Below are 16416 nucleotides of genomic sequence, written 5' to 3'. Positions count from 1 at the left end.
GTATTACTTCGGTAATATTTCATCCTCTTCATTTCTTTCTTTTTTTCTTTTTTTTGCTTTTTAGGGCCACACCTGCCACTTATGGAAGTTCCCAGGCTAGGGGTCAAAATGGAGCTGTGGCCGCTGGCCTACACCACAGCCACAGCCACACACAGGGTCCGAGCCATGTCTGCGACCTACACCACAGCTCACGGCCATGCCAGACCTTAACCCACTGAGTGAGGCCAGGGATCGAACCCACGGCCATGCCAGACCTTAACCCACTGAGTGAGGCCAGGGATCGAACCCACATCCTCATGGATGCTAGTCAGCTTTGTAACCTGCTGAGCCACAATAGGAACTCCTTTATCCTCATTTCTGATTAATCTTCTGTTGATTCTTAATCAATTTTAACTTTCCAGGTTCCCAGATTCTTATCATGATCTATTCAGGAGTTCTTCAAAAGAGCCAGGGACCCCATCCTGGGGATCCTTTTGTAAAACAAAGAGTCTTTGTAGAAATTTGAAGACTTTTTTGGGGTATTTTGTCTAATCACCCTTAATATATCAGTTGTAGAAGTTTAGGCATCTCTTCAAGCATGGGTTTTTGAAACCAAGCACACCGAATTTCCCCATGCATCGCTTATTGCTGAAAAACAGTCACAAATAGCATCAGCAACTCCTTTTTCGAAATCAGTAATTCAGTCTTTAATACGAAGTGATTTAAAGATTTTTTAAAAGGAGAAGGAAAGGGAGGGAAGGAGGAAAAGAAACGACTTCATAAGAGGTTAGCGGTCCAGTAGAAAGTGGTTCAGCGGAAATGACACATTCAAATTCAGATACTCTCCCACCCCTCAAGTCCTCCTCGAGAAAACGAGCCTTTCCAGACACTCTTAGGATGGATGAGGTGATGGATGGGGTGGGCTTTGAGAGCTGATGCTAACGCTGCAGGAAGCTGGCGCGGGAGTCCGCTTGGGCAGCGTTATTCGCCCCCAGATGGAAGACGACGGCCCTTCAGGGCACTGATGCTTCTGTGATGGAGGCTGTTTCTTTTGGAGCCTTATCATTTCATCTCGGTGCAGTTCTCAGACGACGCCCACGTGTCGCCTTGAAAAATTAAAGACTCTTTCTTTCATCCCTCGTAAAGTGACCTGATTTGTTCAAAAATCATTGCGGGCCTCCACGGACCAGATCCTACTGTAAGCACCTGAGATGCATTGGTGAGCAAGCCAAGCAGCAGCCCTGCCTCCTGGAGGTAACTTTTGTTCAGAGAAGACAGACAACAAATAGCCAACCTAAGAAAAGTCAGACAGGGTATTGGAAGGTAGTAAGTATTATGCTGGGGAGGGAAGAGCAGGGCAGGAGGGTTTGGATTCTGGCTCAAGGATGGATCGCATTTTATTTATTTATTTACTTACTTACTTACTTAGTCTTTTTGCCTTTTCTAGGGCCGCTCCTGCGGCACATGGAGGTTCCCAGGCTAGGGGTCGAATCGGAGCTGTAGCCGCCAGCCTATGCCAGAGCCACAGCAACTCGGGATCCGAGCTGTGTCTACGACCTATGCCATAGCTCACGGCAACGCCGGATCCTTAACCCACTGAGCGAGGCCAGGGACTGAACTGGCAACTTCATGGTTCCTAGTCGGATTCGTTAACCGCTGAGCCACGATAGGAACTCCGGATTGCATTTGAAACAGGGAGGTCAAGGTGGGGCTTGGTGATGGTGACATTTGAGCAAAGACTTGAAGGGGCTGTGGGAGTGAGCTATTGGCTGCTGTACAGGAACAGTATTCCAGGCAGACAGGGAATAGCCATTGCAAAGGCCCTAAGTCTCTGTTTGTATCTGATCTGTGCAGTTCTCAACCCACAATGATTTTGCCCCCAGGGGCCATTTGGTGATGTCTGGAGATAACGTTAGTTTGTCACTGTTGGGACGGGGATGGGGCTGCTACTGGTGTCTCCTGGGTAGAAGCCAGGGATGCATCTAACATCCTAGAATGTTCCCGTGACAGAGAATGTTCCAGCCCAAAATGTCGGTAGTGCTGAGGTTGAGCAACCTTGTGTTGAGGAACAGTGAGGAGGCCAGAGACGCAGGAGGAGGGGACGTAGTAACGAGGGAGGTCGAATACGAGGTCGGCCGGGACAGAGGGGGTGGCCAGGTCGGGGAGGGCCTAGGTCAGTGTGGACTTCGGCTTTTACCCCATGAGATGCGGGAAGCCATTGGAGGGGTTGGAGCAGAGGATGCGTGTGTGCTGTATTCACAGTCTTAGGAGTGTTGCTCTGGCTGCTGGGTGGAAAACAGACGGAAAGAGGGTAAGGCTGGAATGCAGGGACTCGGGGTGGGGTGGGGTGGGGTTGTTATGCAGGCGAGAGGCGATGGGGTGCAGACCAGTGGAAGCAGCTTTGAGACGTCTGTGCGGCACAGATTATAGATTTAAGGTAACAAAATCTTCTGGAAATTGTATATCATCTCCACTCTTTTCCTTACTATACGTCATGTATATTGTAGGTATTATGTATTACCAATTGATCGCTCAATAGAGACATAGATACGGTTATGTTGCCTTAGTTGGATTACATTTTCCACAGCAGGATACCTGATATCTGTTTTTTTGGGTGTTTTTGTTTTTGTTTTGTCTTTTTGCCTTTTCTTGAGCCACTCCCGAGGCATATGAAGGTTCCCAGGCTAGGGGTCAAATCAGAGCTGTAGCTGCCAGCCTATGGCCACAGCCACAGCAACATGGGATCCAAGCTGCATCTGTGACCCACTCCACAGCTCACAGCAACGCCGGATCCTTAACCCACTGAGCAAGGCCAGGGATCGAACCCGCAACCTCATGGTTCCTAGTCGGATTCGTTAACCACTGCGCCACGACGGGAACTCCCACCTGATATCTGTTTTAACAATTTGTTCATAACAAAACAATCGGATGTGGGTTAACCACAGTGTAATCCTCTGCTTTAACATGGTCTTGGCAAAAAACATTCACTCTTGCTAACGATTCTTTTGTGGTGTATTTTTCCAAGCCACGAATAACCCTCAACATACTAAATCACCTAAAAATGGGATGAGGGGGTGCATAAAAGGTCTAGTACCCAGCAGATAGGCACCTGAATTGCTTTTCCCTTTTGGAAATGTATCCGGTTGTTCAAATAGTGATTCTTCTCTTACTTGATCACCCAAAGCAAATGCTTGAAACACAATGGAAAACTGCCAAGAGACTGCTAATTCATGCTTTTGCCCAAAGGTCTCAAACATTTTATTTATTTATTTTTATTGTTTTGTCTTTTTAAAGCCGGCGCCCGTGGCATGTAGAGGTTCCCAGGCTGGGGGCCTAATCGGAGCTGGCCCATACCACAGCCACAGCAGTGCAGGATCTGAGCTTCATCTTCAACCTACACCACAGCTCACAGCAACGCTGGATCCTTAACCCTCTGAGCGAGGCCAGGGATCAAACCCACATCCTCATGGACGCTAGTTGGGTTCATTAAACACTGGGCCATGATGGGAACGCCTCAAACATTTTAGAAACATCATCTCAGTCATTCCTCCACGTGGTCTCCCTAAAATGCACATCTCTTGTCCATTTTGCAACCGAAGCCAGAGGGAGTCATGTGACAGCCACAACAGAGGCTGGACCCCACCCCATCCATCCACACACAGCATCTCTTTCCATGTATTGCTGTGATACAGTTAAATGTCATCTTACAGTAGGACCATAGATTGTTTCAGTCCTGCAAATCCAAGGAAGTGGTAAATTAGTCTCTTTGTTAGTGAAAAGTAGGCTGCTTTTCAGTCTCTCAAAGTTTTTTTAAGGAAGTTTTAAAATAGAGCTGAGTTCAAGAGCTTTTCATGTGATGTGTCAAAGTGGTTCTCGTCCCACTCAGCCATGCAGAGGTATGAGTCAAGGTGGATTGCAGGGAAGAGTGCTTGGTGTTCCAGGTGAAAGCTGTGACATCTTCCAACCGTGGTCCAAGATTGATCCTTTTTCCACTAAGTCTGGGTTTCTCAAAGTATAGGTGTAGGTTCATGGACCACCTCCATCAGAAGTCCTCCAGGGCTTGTTAAAAATGCTGACCCCTGAGTTCCTGTTGTGGCTCAGCGGGTTAGGAACCCAACATCATGTCCCTGAAGATGTGGGTTTGGTCTCTGGTCTTGCTTAGTGGGTTAAAGTTCTGGTGTTGCCATGAGCTGTGTGACATAGGTTGGAGATGCAGCTGGGATCTGGCATGGCTGTGCGTGTGGCATAGGCTGGCAGCTGCAGCTCTGATTTGACCCCCTAGCCCGGGAACTTCCATATGCTGCAGGTGTGGCCATAAAAAGAAAAAAATGCTGATTCCTTAGCCCCTCCCCACGCTTCCCCCTAAGGGGGGGTGAGAAGCACAGTCCTATCCGCACTCACATTTGAGAACCACGCCTGTAGGTGATGTTGTTAGGAAAAATGCTCCTCCATCAGCAGCGTCAGTGTAGACTTGGTGAAAATGGCAGACGTCATTCAAATGAAAATTTCACGTCGAAGGATTTCTTTTTTTACAAGGAAATGTGTCAACCACCCTATTCGTCTCCTCTTTCAACCAAATCATTTGCCTTCCTCGGAGTCTTGGAGGGTAGCTCTTGGCCTGTGTTCTTAGGGGTTTCAGGGGTCCCTGAGCTCGGCCCCTGAGCTGGTCGCTGGTCCCTTCCTCATCTGGCCCAGCCTGGCCGTCTTTAGGAGAGACTTTGACCTTGGAAACTCCTTGAAATGGTCATTGGTGTTGTCTCATGTGACCTTGTCTGTTTTCTTGTTGCACAGCAACTATGCCCGAGGAGTATCCTGATCAGTTCGACGACGTCATGGATTTTATTCAAGCCACCATCAGAAGACTGAAGAGGTCCCCCGATAAACAGATGGCCCTGCTCCCTCGCAGAGAGCGGCATCGGCAGGCTGCGGCTGCCAGCCCGGAGAGTTCCAGAGGGAAAGCTCGGCGGGGCCAGAGGGGCCGAAATCGGGGGTGTGTCTTAACAGCCATACACCTCAATGTCACTGACTTGGGTTTGGGCTACGAAACCAAGGAGGAACTCATTTTCCGGTACTGCAGCGGCTCGTGCGATGCCGCCGAGACCATGTATGACAAAATATTAAAAAACCTGTCCAAAAACAGACGGCTGGTGAGCGACAAAGTCGGGCAGGCGTGTTGCAGACCCATCGCCTTTGACGACGACCTGTCCTTTTTAGATGATAACCTGGTTTACCATATTCTAAGAAAGCATTCCGCTAAAAGGTGTGGATGTATCTGACTCTGGCTCCAGAGACCGCTGTGTATCGCATTCCTGCTACAGTGCAAAGAACGGGACCAAGGTTCCCAGCAAATGTTTGCCCAGGATGGAAGATGAGGACCAAGGAGACGGAGGAGGAGGAATTGGAAGAGGAGGAGGAAGAGGAAGAAGGCAGCCATTGTGGGAGCCTGGTAGAGGGAGGTCCAGCCACCGAAAACTGGACAGGAGAGAGAAAAAACAGCTGTCTGCATTCTCCCGGAGGGCGGCCCACGTCACCAGAAGCTCAGGGCTGGTGTCCCTGGTTGGGCATAGCCGTCATTTCATCTGATACAGTCCACCATCACCGGTCAGGGGTGCAGTGGCGGATGCACTTGAAACCAAACCAGTGTATCTCCTGTGGTTTGTTTTCACATGTCTGGAGACACCGGGGCCATGGTCCTCCTGGTGTCATGCCTTGTCAGGACGTTTTACTGCTGAAAGCAAGAAAGGTTTATTTTTCTGTCACTCAGTGGAGACATACCCCGGAGAGGAGGGGGAAGAACACACAAAAAACGCGAAGACACAAGAGCTATCGATCGTAACCTTTGATGTGGAAGGTTCAGGCCTGAGGGTTCCTCCAGCCAGTGTGTGGGGGGGATGGTGGGTGATGGATTTTGAACAGGGTGTGTGGGGTGGGAAGAAGTTGGCTAGGAACCAAAAGGCTGTCCTCGTGACTCAAACCAAACCTGAAGGTATTTCCTTTCTGTCCTTGGAAACAGGAAACCAGTTGTGGTTTTCGGCAGCATTCTTGCAGGAGAGCGTGTGGGGAAGGCCCCAGCTGCAGCAGGGCGGGGCGGCCGCCAGGCCTGTCGGTTTACAGAGAGACAGATGTTACATACACCGCAGCTCCGTTATGCGTGGTCACCAGTGACCAGAGAAGCTACTCGATGCAATGCATCTGTTTCAGATACAGAAATATAGAGAAGCTATTTATTGAGATTTAAGTTATTGTTATTTATTACAGTTCACTAATGCGTTTCTCTCTTTTTTTTTTCTCCCCCTTATTTATTAAAGTTTCTTTTCAAAGGTGCCAAAGTATATGTGCTCGCAAAAGGCAGAGAGAGGTGACAAAGGAAATTTTAATTGGGAACAAGGGTCCATGCTTTTCAGAGGATTAAAACTGTTTTTGCTAGGCAAAAATCACTTACTTTACCTTTTTAAGAAAAGCCCTCCTGTGATTTCCCCAACTCTCAGCATCTTACCTGTTTTTATATCTCAGAGAAGAGAGGTGCAAGAAGGAGCGTTTCTGACAAGGCCCCCTTTTCGGGAGCGGTGCGCAGAGACCAAGGCGCTCCCGTCGTTTCTTCACGGCTCCATCTATGAACAGATAGGCCTCGTGCTCCATCTCCTGTTGTATTTAAGCTCTCGCTCCCCTTCGCAGGTCTGTGCGGTGCGTAACCGTATTCATCAAAGGATAATAACGGCCCCTTGGGTGGATTCATTGTAAAAGTCCTGCCCAGTAGCGGGGGTTCCACCCTGATTCTGGAGACTCTTCCTCCTTCTTTCTATCCCCCACTTTCTGAAAAACATGTTCGGGCCCCATGCAGCTACGGAGACCTGCAGGCCTTCCCCGGGTGGGGTCGGCCTGGGTGCCATAAAAGCCACCAGGTGCTGCCTCCGTACACCTGACCCCTCCCTTGGAAAAGGTGGCCCGGGAGGGTGAACAGGGAAGCTGGGCCACTGGGGTGCCGAAAGCCTGTGACGGGGCGGGAGCGCAGGCGGCCCGATCATGGATTTGTTTGGCAGCTGACCCCGAAGGGCCCTGGGCCCTGTTGTAGAGCTGGACACACATTTCATAAAAGGCACTTTTATCAAACAGATCATCCATCACTAGATTTAGCAATTTAATAGGCTACTGGCCTCCCGCAGATAATCATGTGAATTTCACAGAGAAACCGAGAAGCAGCAGTTAGTTACCAGACGTCCCTCCCCCCCCGCCCCAGAGGATGTGAGTTGTCCAGGGTTCTACACCCCTATCCTTTCTGCTCCCCTTGCACAACTAGGAAATAGAGGAAAAGGGCCTCTCACTTGCCCTCTCTTGGGGTCCAACTGGGGACCTAGCCGAGGAGCGGCCTGCTCAAAATAGGGACAGACCGAGCCACCGGTCATTCATGAAGCGCAATGTGATGCAGCCCCAGGATCCTCTGTCCCATTCAGAGCATCCTGGCAGATCTGGAGGCTGGTGTCCCCAGGGGTCAGCCTCAGTCCCAGCTCCCTGTGGAGAGTCCCTGCCCACAGGGGCGGTAGGATTCCACGGATGCTGACAGCTCGTTCCCAGCATCACCTACACACCATAAGCAGGTTTTCACTGAAGCAAGTCGCTCCAGCAAATCCACAAAAGGGTAAAGTTTGTGATTTTGTCTTTATCATTGCAATTACCATCTGATCCAGGAAGGAGTGCACTTCTTTGGAAGTTCTGACTTCTCTGATCTGTCTCGGTCGTTTGTGTTATACAACCAAAGTTCTCTACAGACTTTATTTTTGTACAATATTATTTTGTAACTTTTTACAAATAAAAACTCATTTCTATTGCTCCCTGGACTTCTGTGCTTCCTCCTGTGTCCCTGGGACCAGGACTGGCTCAGGCCAGAAGGCCGTCCCCCTCATCACCATTCAGCCCATTGGTTGGTCAGTGGTCTTGTCCATCAACTCTCCACAACCAATCACCAGCCACGTGGGGAAAAACTTGCAATGTTCATTTATTCATTCAACAAATACTTGGTGTGGCACTGTGCTAAGCACTGCCCAAGGCACCAGGGATCCAACAGTGGCCAAAACAAAACAAAAATCTCTGCTCTATCATGGAGTTGAGAGGACACAGACAATATTTCAAAATGTAAAAATATGTAGGAATCCAGGCGTTGATAAATGAGTCACCATTTACGAAGACAGGGAACAGGATAACGTAATAGAAAATAGCAGGGGTCTGCTTTAACTAGCAGTGACATTGAGGCAGGACTTAAAAAATAGGAGTGACCTGGCAAAACCCTGCTGCAGGCAAGCATTTGGACGTGGCCACCACTTTGCACAGCCCTGGGTGACGTGAGTCACATGGATTCTCCGAGGCAAAGTAGCAGAATCCCTGGAATTGTGCAAATGGTGGCCTTGAGCTTAGTTGTTCTGGCGGCATGAAAAACACACTGAAGAGAGGAAATGCCACGGCCCTGGGCTGGGGGAGGAGAGCATGCTTCCTCCTCAGATGACAGACACCCCGTGCTGGGTCACAGGCGGCCTTGTAACTATTAAAAGGTGGCCTTGTGCAGCGTTTCAAACTCCAAGCAAAACTCTAACCCTCTTAAGACTCTTCTAAGTGGCCACCCGCCTAGGCTTTCCAGCCGATCGCAGTCAGGGCAGCACCTGAAATGTCCTCCCCTTCCCCATACAGAGTCACTGGTAGACACTGTGGGCACCTGGAGTCCTTCTGCCCGGGCAGTGCTGAGGCCAGCATGCTTTCTCTAAACCAAATTCTGGTCTGGAGCGCAGAGAGGAAGGCAAACTCTTACTTACCTCACTCCCTTTACCACTTCCCCGGAGTGTGTTCCCAGGATGACTAATCAAGTGAGAGACTCCTAAAAAAAGAATGGAGTAGTTCTCTGATCAAATAAGTTGGGAAAACATTGAGCTCAATAACATCTTTTTGAAGTTACAAGAAATTATCAGAACCTTTCTTAGACCAATGAATATAGCCTGCCTTTCTGATTCTGAGGCTTAGGTTCAGAGAATTCTGAATTTCCACCTTGACTTTGGCAGTGGCTTGGTTCTTTTCAAAGTTCCTTTAAACTGTTCCTTCAGCATGTGACACACAGGAGAAAACTGGGCACCAGCCCCGCGAGACCCTCGGAGCCTGGGCGCTCATGCCATCCTCAACAGCAGGGGTCCAGGGCCAGACCAGGAAGGCAGAGTGTGCAGAATTGCCTGCATGGATGGAACCATAACACTGCCCATGACTTTGTTTTCTTCCCACGACCCCTGTCACTGTCCCTGGAAACCCCCTTGGGCCATGCTGCCTGCTCCTGCGAGCATCAGGATGAGCAGAGAGCGGGGACTAGACATGAGTAGAAACTAGGCAGAAACTACTGGACAGCTGCCTGCATGTACACATGTGCGCACACACATACCCATACCCATTCTGGACGCTGGGGCATTGTGGTTTCTTATTCACCATGATTAACCAGTGGCCAACTTTGGAAACTGCATTCAACTGAGAAAGGAAGAGTATGTTGAAAGCTGGGAAATGCTTAGCAGCAATGAGAAAAGGAACTCTCACCATTTCCTCACGTCAAATCCTCACTCTGCTCGAGTTGCCTGGAACCGTCGGAGCTTTGGCTGATTCGTAGTCTTGGGGAGCAGCCTCCCCCTCGCAGTGGTCCTCAGAGGAACACCACCCTCCTTAAGTGTCTGGCTCTGGACCCCTGCTGTTGAGGATGGCATGAGCGCCCAGGCTCCGAGGGTCTCGCGGGGCTGGTGCCCAGTTTTCTCCTGTGTGTCACATGCTGAAGGAACAGTTTAAAGGAACTTTGAAAAGAACCAAGCCACTGCCAAAGTCAAGGTGGAAATTCAGAATTCTCTGAACCTAAGCCTCAGAATCAGAAAGCCCCCTCCTCTTCCCTTGCAGGGACCCTCTCGGGCCATGGCTCTTTTGCTGGCTCCAGAATCACAGGGAGGAGGGAGCCTGAGCCTTCACATTGACCACCTTTGCCACGCCGAGCACAGTGGCAGGGAGGGCACATAAGTGCCCGCCACGGCCTTGAGCTTCTTTGCATCAGGTAATGAAGGGCCTGAGCCCCAAGGGTCTTCTTGGGACACGTCTTTGTTTTAAGAAAAAGTGTTACTACAATCCCACGCAAGAGTTAACTTGACTCTCGTCTCCTCACACAACATCCTGAGTGAAATCTAAACCAGATGCTGCCACATAATCCCTGAAAATAAATAGAGAGTTGGGGAAAGAAAGGGAAAGCACCCATTTACTCACATGGGACACCTAACACGCTGCCACGTCCTGGCCTCGTGGCAGGTGACAGTGAGGGTGGGAGTGCCGAGGGGGTGGAGGATGTGCCGCGACAGGTGCATGGCAAGGGCTAGAACGCCTCCGCCAGCAGCAGGTGGGAAGAAATCCTGAAAAAAACAAAATGAGTCAGGGACAACTACAGAGGAGGGTTCCTGGATAATATGGATCTCAGACAAGCATGGATAATTTCTTAGTATAACTATATCTCGTGCAACATTGGGGGAACGTGTTATTTGGGACATACCGCTACTAAAATGATGACAACTTGTTTATCTGACGTTCAGCTGGGCATCCTGTGTTTTCATTTGCTAAATCTGGCAAGAGAAAGCGACATTCAAGCTGGGTCTTGAGTATGAGCAGGAATCTGTCAGGTGGACAGGGACAAAGGGCAGGGACGAGATGAGGGACAGCCATGCTGGGCAGAAAGAACAGTGTGCCCCTAAAGGGTGGAAGGGCCCTATGTGTCCAAGCAGGCAGGGTGGTGGGCTCGGAGCTGACTTCCTCATCGCACAGGGCACAGCAGACACCTGCCTGGGGGCCACGAGATGTTTAGAGGTCCAAAAAATATTTTAATGTTTTTTAACTCAGAAGAAAAACGGAATGTAACCATAAGGAAGAGGGAACAACAAATCTGGCCCGGATTAAACTCATCTTTATATACAACGCCGGTCTATAATTTGTAATATTTCCTATGGAGAAGAGGCTCACAAAGGCAGAAAGGCCTCCCATCCACGAAGACAAGATGCAGTCCCGGGTGTGCTGCTAAGAGTAAGCCTCTTCCCGCCGTTTCCTCCTAATTTCCCCTTTCTCATTCAATCATTAGAGCTGAACTTGTGCTAAAAAACCTTCTCCCCCAGCCCTTCGAGTTATCTTGTCTCCTCTAGATGTGTGCATTAACTTCCTGCTTAGGGAAACACAGACCTAAAGGCGGGCAATTACATTCCAAGTCTCAGCCGCTCCTCTTGAGCAAGGACTCAGGTCCCACATCATCAGGAGGGAAGACCACAGAGGGGCAGCCGAGGAGAAAGGCAGAGAGAAGACTCCAGAAACCAGACTCACACACATGGAGTCCGTTTGAGAGAATGGTGACCTTGGACTTGTGGTTGCCGAGGGGGAGGGGGAGGGAGTGGGATGGACGGGGAGTTTGGGGTGGGTAGATGCCAACTATTCTGTTTGGAATGGATAAGCAATGAGGTCCTCCTGTCCAGCACAGGGAATGATATCCAATCTCCTGGGACAGAGAATGATGGAAGAGAGTACAAGGAAAAGAATGTGTGTGTGTGTGTGTGTGTGTGTGTGTGTGTGTGTGTGTGTGTGTGTGTGACTGGGTCGCTATACTGGGCAGCAAAATTGGCACAACACCAGAAAGCAACCATACTTCAATTAAAAAATTCATTAATTAGGAGTTCCCATCGTGGCGCAGTGGTTAACAAATCCGACTAGGAACCATGAGGTTGCAGGTTCAGTCCCTGGCCTTGATCAGTGGGTTAAGGATCAGCGTTGCCGTGAGCTGCAGTGTGGGTCGCAGACCCGGCTCGGATCCTGCGTTGCTGTGGCCGTGGTGTAGGCCGGCGGCTACAGCTCTGATTCGACCCCTAGCCTGGGAGCCTCCATATGCCAGGAGAGCGGCCCAAGAAACGGCAAAAAGATTAAAAAAAAAAAATCATTAATTAATTTAAAAAAATAAAAAATTAATTTTAAAAAGACTAGGCTCCAGGAGGTCAGAGAAGGAGCAAAGGTGGGCATGACAAACAAGATGATGTTTTCAAACACTCGAACAGAGTCTCTTGACTTGGGCAAGTCTTTCAAGTGGGACATGTTGGGGATTTTAACACCCTTCCGGTTTATGCCTGGGCCTCATTCATTCAATAAATTATTGCCTATCTCTCTCCTATCAGAGAAGGATACAGGGATATAAAGATAAAGCCGTGGAGGGACTCCCAGATTAAAGGGACAGAGATAAGAGTATTAAAACACAACAGGAGGAGAGCAGTGATAAAGAGACCCGGTGTGTTCTGGGAGCCTCAAGGGAGAGTAAACCTCGCTGAGGCTGTGGGCAGGGGAAGGCTACCAGGGATGGCTTCCTGGAGGGGCTGCCGGACAGATGCTTAAAGGAGGGAAGGGGGCTGGGAGGAAAGCGCATTTCACACAGAAGGGACTCAGAGCTGAGCCAGACTAGGAACGGCCTGGTGTGCCCTTGGCTTGAGAAAGGGGAGCTGGGGAGAGGCCGGAGCTTTGGTGAGTGGAACAGAAGAGCTTCGCTGGGCAGGAGAGCGAGGCTGAGCGAGGCTGCGGGTGGCCACGGGGCTCCAGCTCCATATCCATCCATGGGGCAAGGATCACTTTTGACCTTTCACCTGACCTCTCCCTTTCAGACCCTCTGGTCGCCACAGACCCCTCTGTTGAGTCCCACCCTCCCGAAGCCTGGTCTGCACTGCTTTCCTTCTCCCACAAAAAGCCTCTCCTGGGGATGTCTGCTTTCCACAGGGAACTCCACAGGACTGAGAAGGCTGCCAGACCAGCATCTGAACACGAGGGAGACATCCACGGAGGCAAGGGGTCCTTGATTTGATTTGATTTGATTTCTTTTTAGGGCCACACCTGCCGCATATAGAAGTTCCGGGGCTAGGGGGTCAAATCAGAATGGCAGCTGCCAGCCTACACCACAGCAACGCAGGATCCAAGCCACATTGGCAATGTACACTGCTGCTTGAGGCAATGCTGGATCCTTAACCCACTGAGCAAGGCCAGAGATGGAACCCTCATCCTCATGGGACACTATGTCAGGTTCTTAACCCACTGAGCCACAATGGGAACTCTGGTTCCTTATTTTAAAAATTGGGGGGAGTTCCCGTCATGGCTCAGTGGTTAATGAATCTGATTAGGAACCATGAGGCTACAGGTTCCATCCCTGGCCTTGTTCAGTAGGTTAAGGATCCGGCATTGCTGTGAGCTGTGGTGTAGGTTGCAGATGCGGCTTGGATCCCACGTTGCTGTGGCTCTGGCGTAGGCCAGTGGCTACAGCTCCGATTCCACCCCTAGCCTGGGAACCTCCATATGCTACGGAAGCAGCCCAGAAATGGCAAAAAGACAAAAACAAAACAATAAATAAATAAATAAAATAAAAATTGAGGGATGCTGCATATTTTGATCCCATCCCAGGAACAGAGAGCACACATCACATATTAAACAAGGTCCTGAGAAGGCCTGCAGAAGAAAAACCTGCTTAATGTTGTTGTGTAGCATCTCACCATCTTATTTGACCAAGGAGCATCTGTTGACATCTAACACAAGTGCCTTGTTGGATCCAACTTGGAAATGCTATCTTAGAACCAAAGGACTGGGTTTTTGATGGAAACCCTGCAGACCCTAGAAGTAAGTTATTTCTGGGTAGGGGGACCTTCCTGGCCCACCATCAGTATACAGTCACCCTCAGCCTAAGAAATATCTACCACATTTTCTTACAAGTATCACTGGGCCAGTGAGCAGCCAAACTCAGCTATGTTCTCATTTCTCCCGGAGCTTGGGCAGAGGTAACCAACTCTCCTCCTCTTCCTCGTTCTCCACCCACCCTCTCCCCTAAAACAGCTGGTCAACCCTGCCATTGTTCACAATCGCTGGGCTGGAAGACACTCCAAGGGGTTTGAACACACACATAAAAATCAGCTATCATGGTCTTTATTAGTGCTGTTCAGCAAAGGACAGATCCGTTCATCAACTGACAGATCCCTCCCATTCCTGGCTACGTAGTTAATTACACAGTTGGGTTTTCTTGTGCTTGACTGAGCCAGTGACTGTCCAGAGAGCATGAGCAGAAGTGACATTTGCTTCTTCTGAGCCTAGCATTTAATTACCACTGTGAGACACTTGAGAGTCTCTTTCTTTTCCTATAGGATGGCAACTGGCAACATTCAATGTGGAGTGACTCTGATGACCAGGGCCACTCTGCCAACCCACAGCACACACAGCCTGGTAAATAAGAAACAATGCTATGTGGGGAGTTCCTGTCATGGCTCAGTGGTTAACAAATCCGACTAGGAACCGCGAGGTTACAGGTTCGATCCCTGGTCTCGCTCAGTGGGTTAAAAATCTGGCATTGCCATGAACTGTGGTGTAGGTTGCAGACGCGGCTCGGATCCCGTGTTGCTGTGGCTCTGGTGTAGGCCAGTGGCTACAGATCCAATTAGACCCCTAGGCTGGGAACCTCCATATGCCATGGAAGCAGCCCAAGAAATGGCAAAAAGACAAAAAAAAAAAAAAAAAAAAAAAAAAAAAAAGAAGAAAGAAACAATGCTGTGTTACTCGGGCCAGTGAAATGTGGAGGTTATTAGTTACCGCAGCGGACCTTCACTGATTTTGACAGATTCGGGCTTTTGTTATGATGAGACACATTATGGGCCGTGAGGAGAAAGACAGCAGCTGGCAGAGGAGCAAACGGAAAGGCTCAGAGGGGAGGCAGAGTGATAAGAAATCCAGTTGAAGGGGTAACTGAGGCTCAGATCATGTAGAGTCCCTGGGGCTGTCAGAGGAATTTAGGATTTTATTCTCAATCAGGTAGAAAGCCACCAGAAGGTTTTAAGAAGAGGGGTGACAGGGAGTTCCCGTCGTGGCACAGCAGAAATGAATCCAACTAGGAACCATGAGGTTGCAGGTTCCATCCCTGGTCTCGCTCAGTGGGTTAAAGATCTGGCATTGCCACGAGCTGTGCTGCAGTTCACAGACCTGGCTCTGATCCTGCATGGCTGTGGCTGTGGTATAGGCTGGTGGCTACAGCTCCAATTAGACTCCTAGCCTGGGAAACTCCATTTGCCATGGGTGCAGCCCTAAAAAGACAAAAAGACAAAAAAAAAAAAAGTGAGAGAGAGAAGAAGGGTGACAGGATCCGGCTTGTGATGTTAAAGGATTGTTCCCGCTCCTTTGGTGAGTTTCAGACCTTGGTGGCGAAAGGCCAGTCAGGCCACGGTAGGAATCCACGCATGTGATGGTGGTGACTTGGCCAAAGTCAGCCATGGCCCTGCTCATGGGACTTGCTCAAGGCTGTGTGTGTGGAGGATGGGAGAGAAAGAGTGAAGGTGTGAATAGAATGGCATCGAGGCGGAAGTGGTAGCATCTCTAAGAAGGGCCAAGCTCTGCAGGGCTCGTGTGGGAGCGGGCTGGAGTCTCATTCTGGAACTTTCCTGCTCGGGAGGTCATCAAGCAAGAAGAGGGATGCTCGTCCTGACATCCCAAGCCCGGGTTAGGCAGGAGCCTGAGCAGGGCCAGGGTTCTGAGGGAGTCTGCCAGGCCCCACGTTCTGGAATGCCGTTAAAAGGGTGCATGCCAGGCCGGTTGGCTCGTGTTCAGGATGAATCTGCCACTGCTCCCTCTGACAATGTTTAGCATGAAATAAAAAGTATGGCTTTCAAATGATACGATGAGGAAGATTCTTGAGCAAATATGGCCAAAGCCTCTCGGCAGAATGTTCTCAGAGGCTGGGATTCCAGCTGCTTCCAGCCTTCTTTTTCCATCTGGTCCTTCCCAGCCCCAAACTGAGCTTCCACCGGCCAGTTGCACTGGTCTCCTGATGGGTCCCCTGCCTCCCAGCCTCCCGCGCCAGCTCTGCTCACTGCTGCCAAGTTAACCTCATCTCACTCCTCTACTCAACATCCCTCTCTACCTTCCTGCCACCAGTCCAGTCCCTCAGACTGCCAGCCAGAGCCTCCTCAATTTGTTTCAAACCAATCTGTTCTCTAGTTTTTTGTCTCTCAAGTCTTCCTTTGTAACCTAAGCTTTCCCCCTCAGTCACAATGAATGACCCATAGAAGTTCGAAACACATATTGAACTGTTTACACTTCCCATCATTGGACCTTTGCCCAAGCCTTTCCCTCTGCCTGGAATAATGTCCCTCATCTCTTTAATGCTCCAGACTCCCCCCAGATGGTACTTATCACTCCCTCTGCTGTGGTCCTACAGCCAAGCTCTTCAGGGGTGGATCAAGCTGATCACATGGCCCTTTTCTTGGGGATATTTGTGCACCGATCCTATGCTCTGTGCTAGGTTGAGGACTCCTTGAATGCAGGGGCCACGTCTGGCTTGTCTGTGAGTCCTGAAGAGCCCTAAGCCTGTGCCCTCACATGTAGTAGAAGTTCAAAAAG

The 16416-nt window shown here is 49.8% G+C and overlaps 1 protein-coding gene and 1 long non-coding RNA gene across 10 annotated transcripts in view; one reads left to right on the top strand and one right to left on the bottom strand.

Annotated features, from left to right (window-relative positions):
* GDNF (glial cell derived neurotrophic factor) overlaps nt 1–7806 on the top strand; it is a 29974-nt gene extending 22168 nt beyond the window's left edge. For all 7 annotated transcript variants that reach the window (XM_021076772.2, XM_085002119.1, XM_021076771.2 and 4 more), the window contains one exon: nt 4771–7806. In XM_021076772.2, coding sequence (XP_020932431.1) covers nt 4771–5255 — 485 coding nt within the window. In that variant the 3' untranslated portion in view covers nt 5256–7806. The remainder of the gene's footprint in view (nt 1–4770) is intronic.
* The window catches only part of LOC110257239 (uncharacterized), a 37931-nt gene continuing 24721 nt past the window's right edge, over nt 3207–16416 (bottom strand). For 2 of the 3 annotated variants that reach the window (XR_014831188.1, XR_002339590.2), the window contains 2 exons: nt 10246–10388; nt 3207–8842 (listed from right to left, as the gene is read on the bottom strand). This is a non-coding gene — a long non-coding RNA (uncharacterized LOC110257239). Of the gene's footprint in view, nt 8843–10245; nt 10389–10525; nt 10596–16416 lie in introns of all 3 variants that reach the window. The other variant, XR_014831189.1, reaches the window with a different exon arrangement.

The sequence above is a fragment of the Sus scrofa genome, chromosome 16, assembly GCF_054392235.1.
Source record: "Sus scrofa isolate SSC_HxYL_T2T_F1_AM1 chromosome 16, Sscrofa_HxYL_maternal_Yorkshire_Landrace_v2.0, whole genome shotgun sequence".
Lineage (NCBI taxonomy): Eukaryota > Metazoa > Chordata > Mammalia > Artiodactyla > Suidae > Sus > Sus scrofa.
The sequence above is the reverse complement of the archived record's forward strand: the minus strand, read 5'-3'. Positions and strand labels throughout refer to the sequence as shown.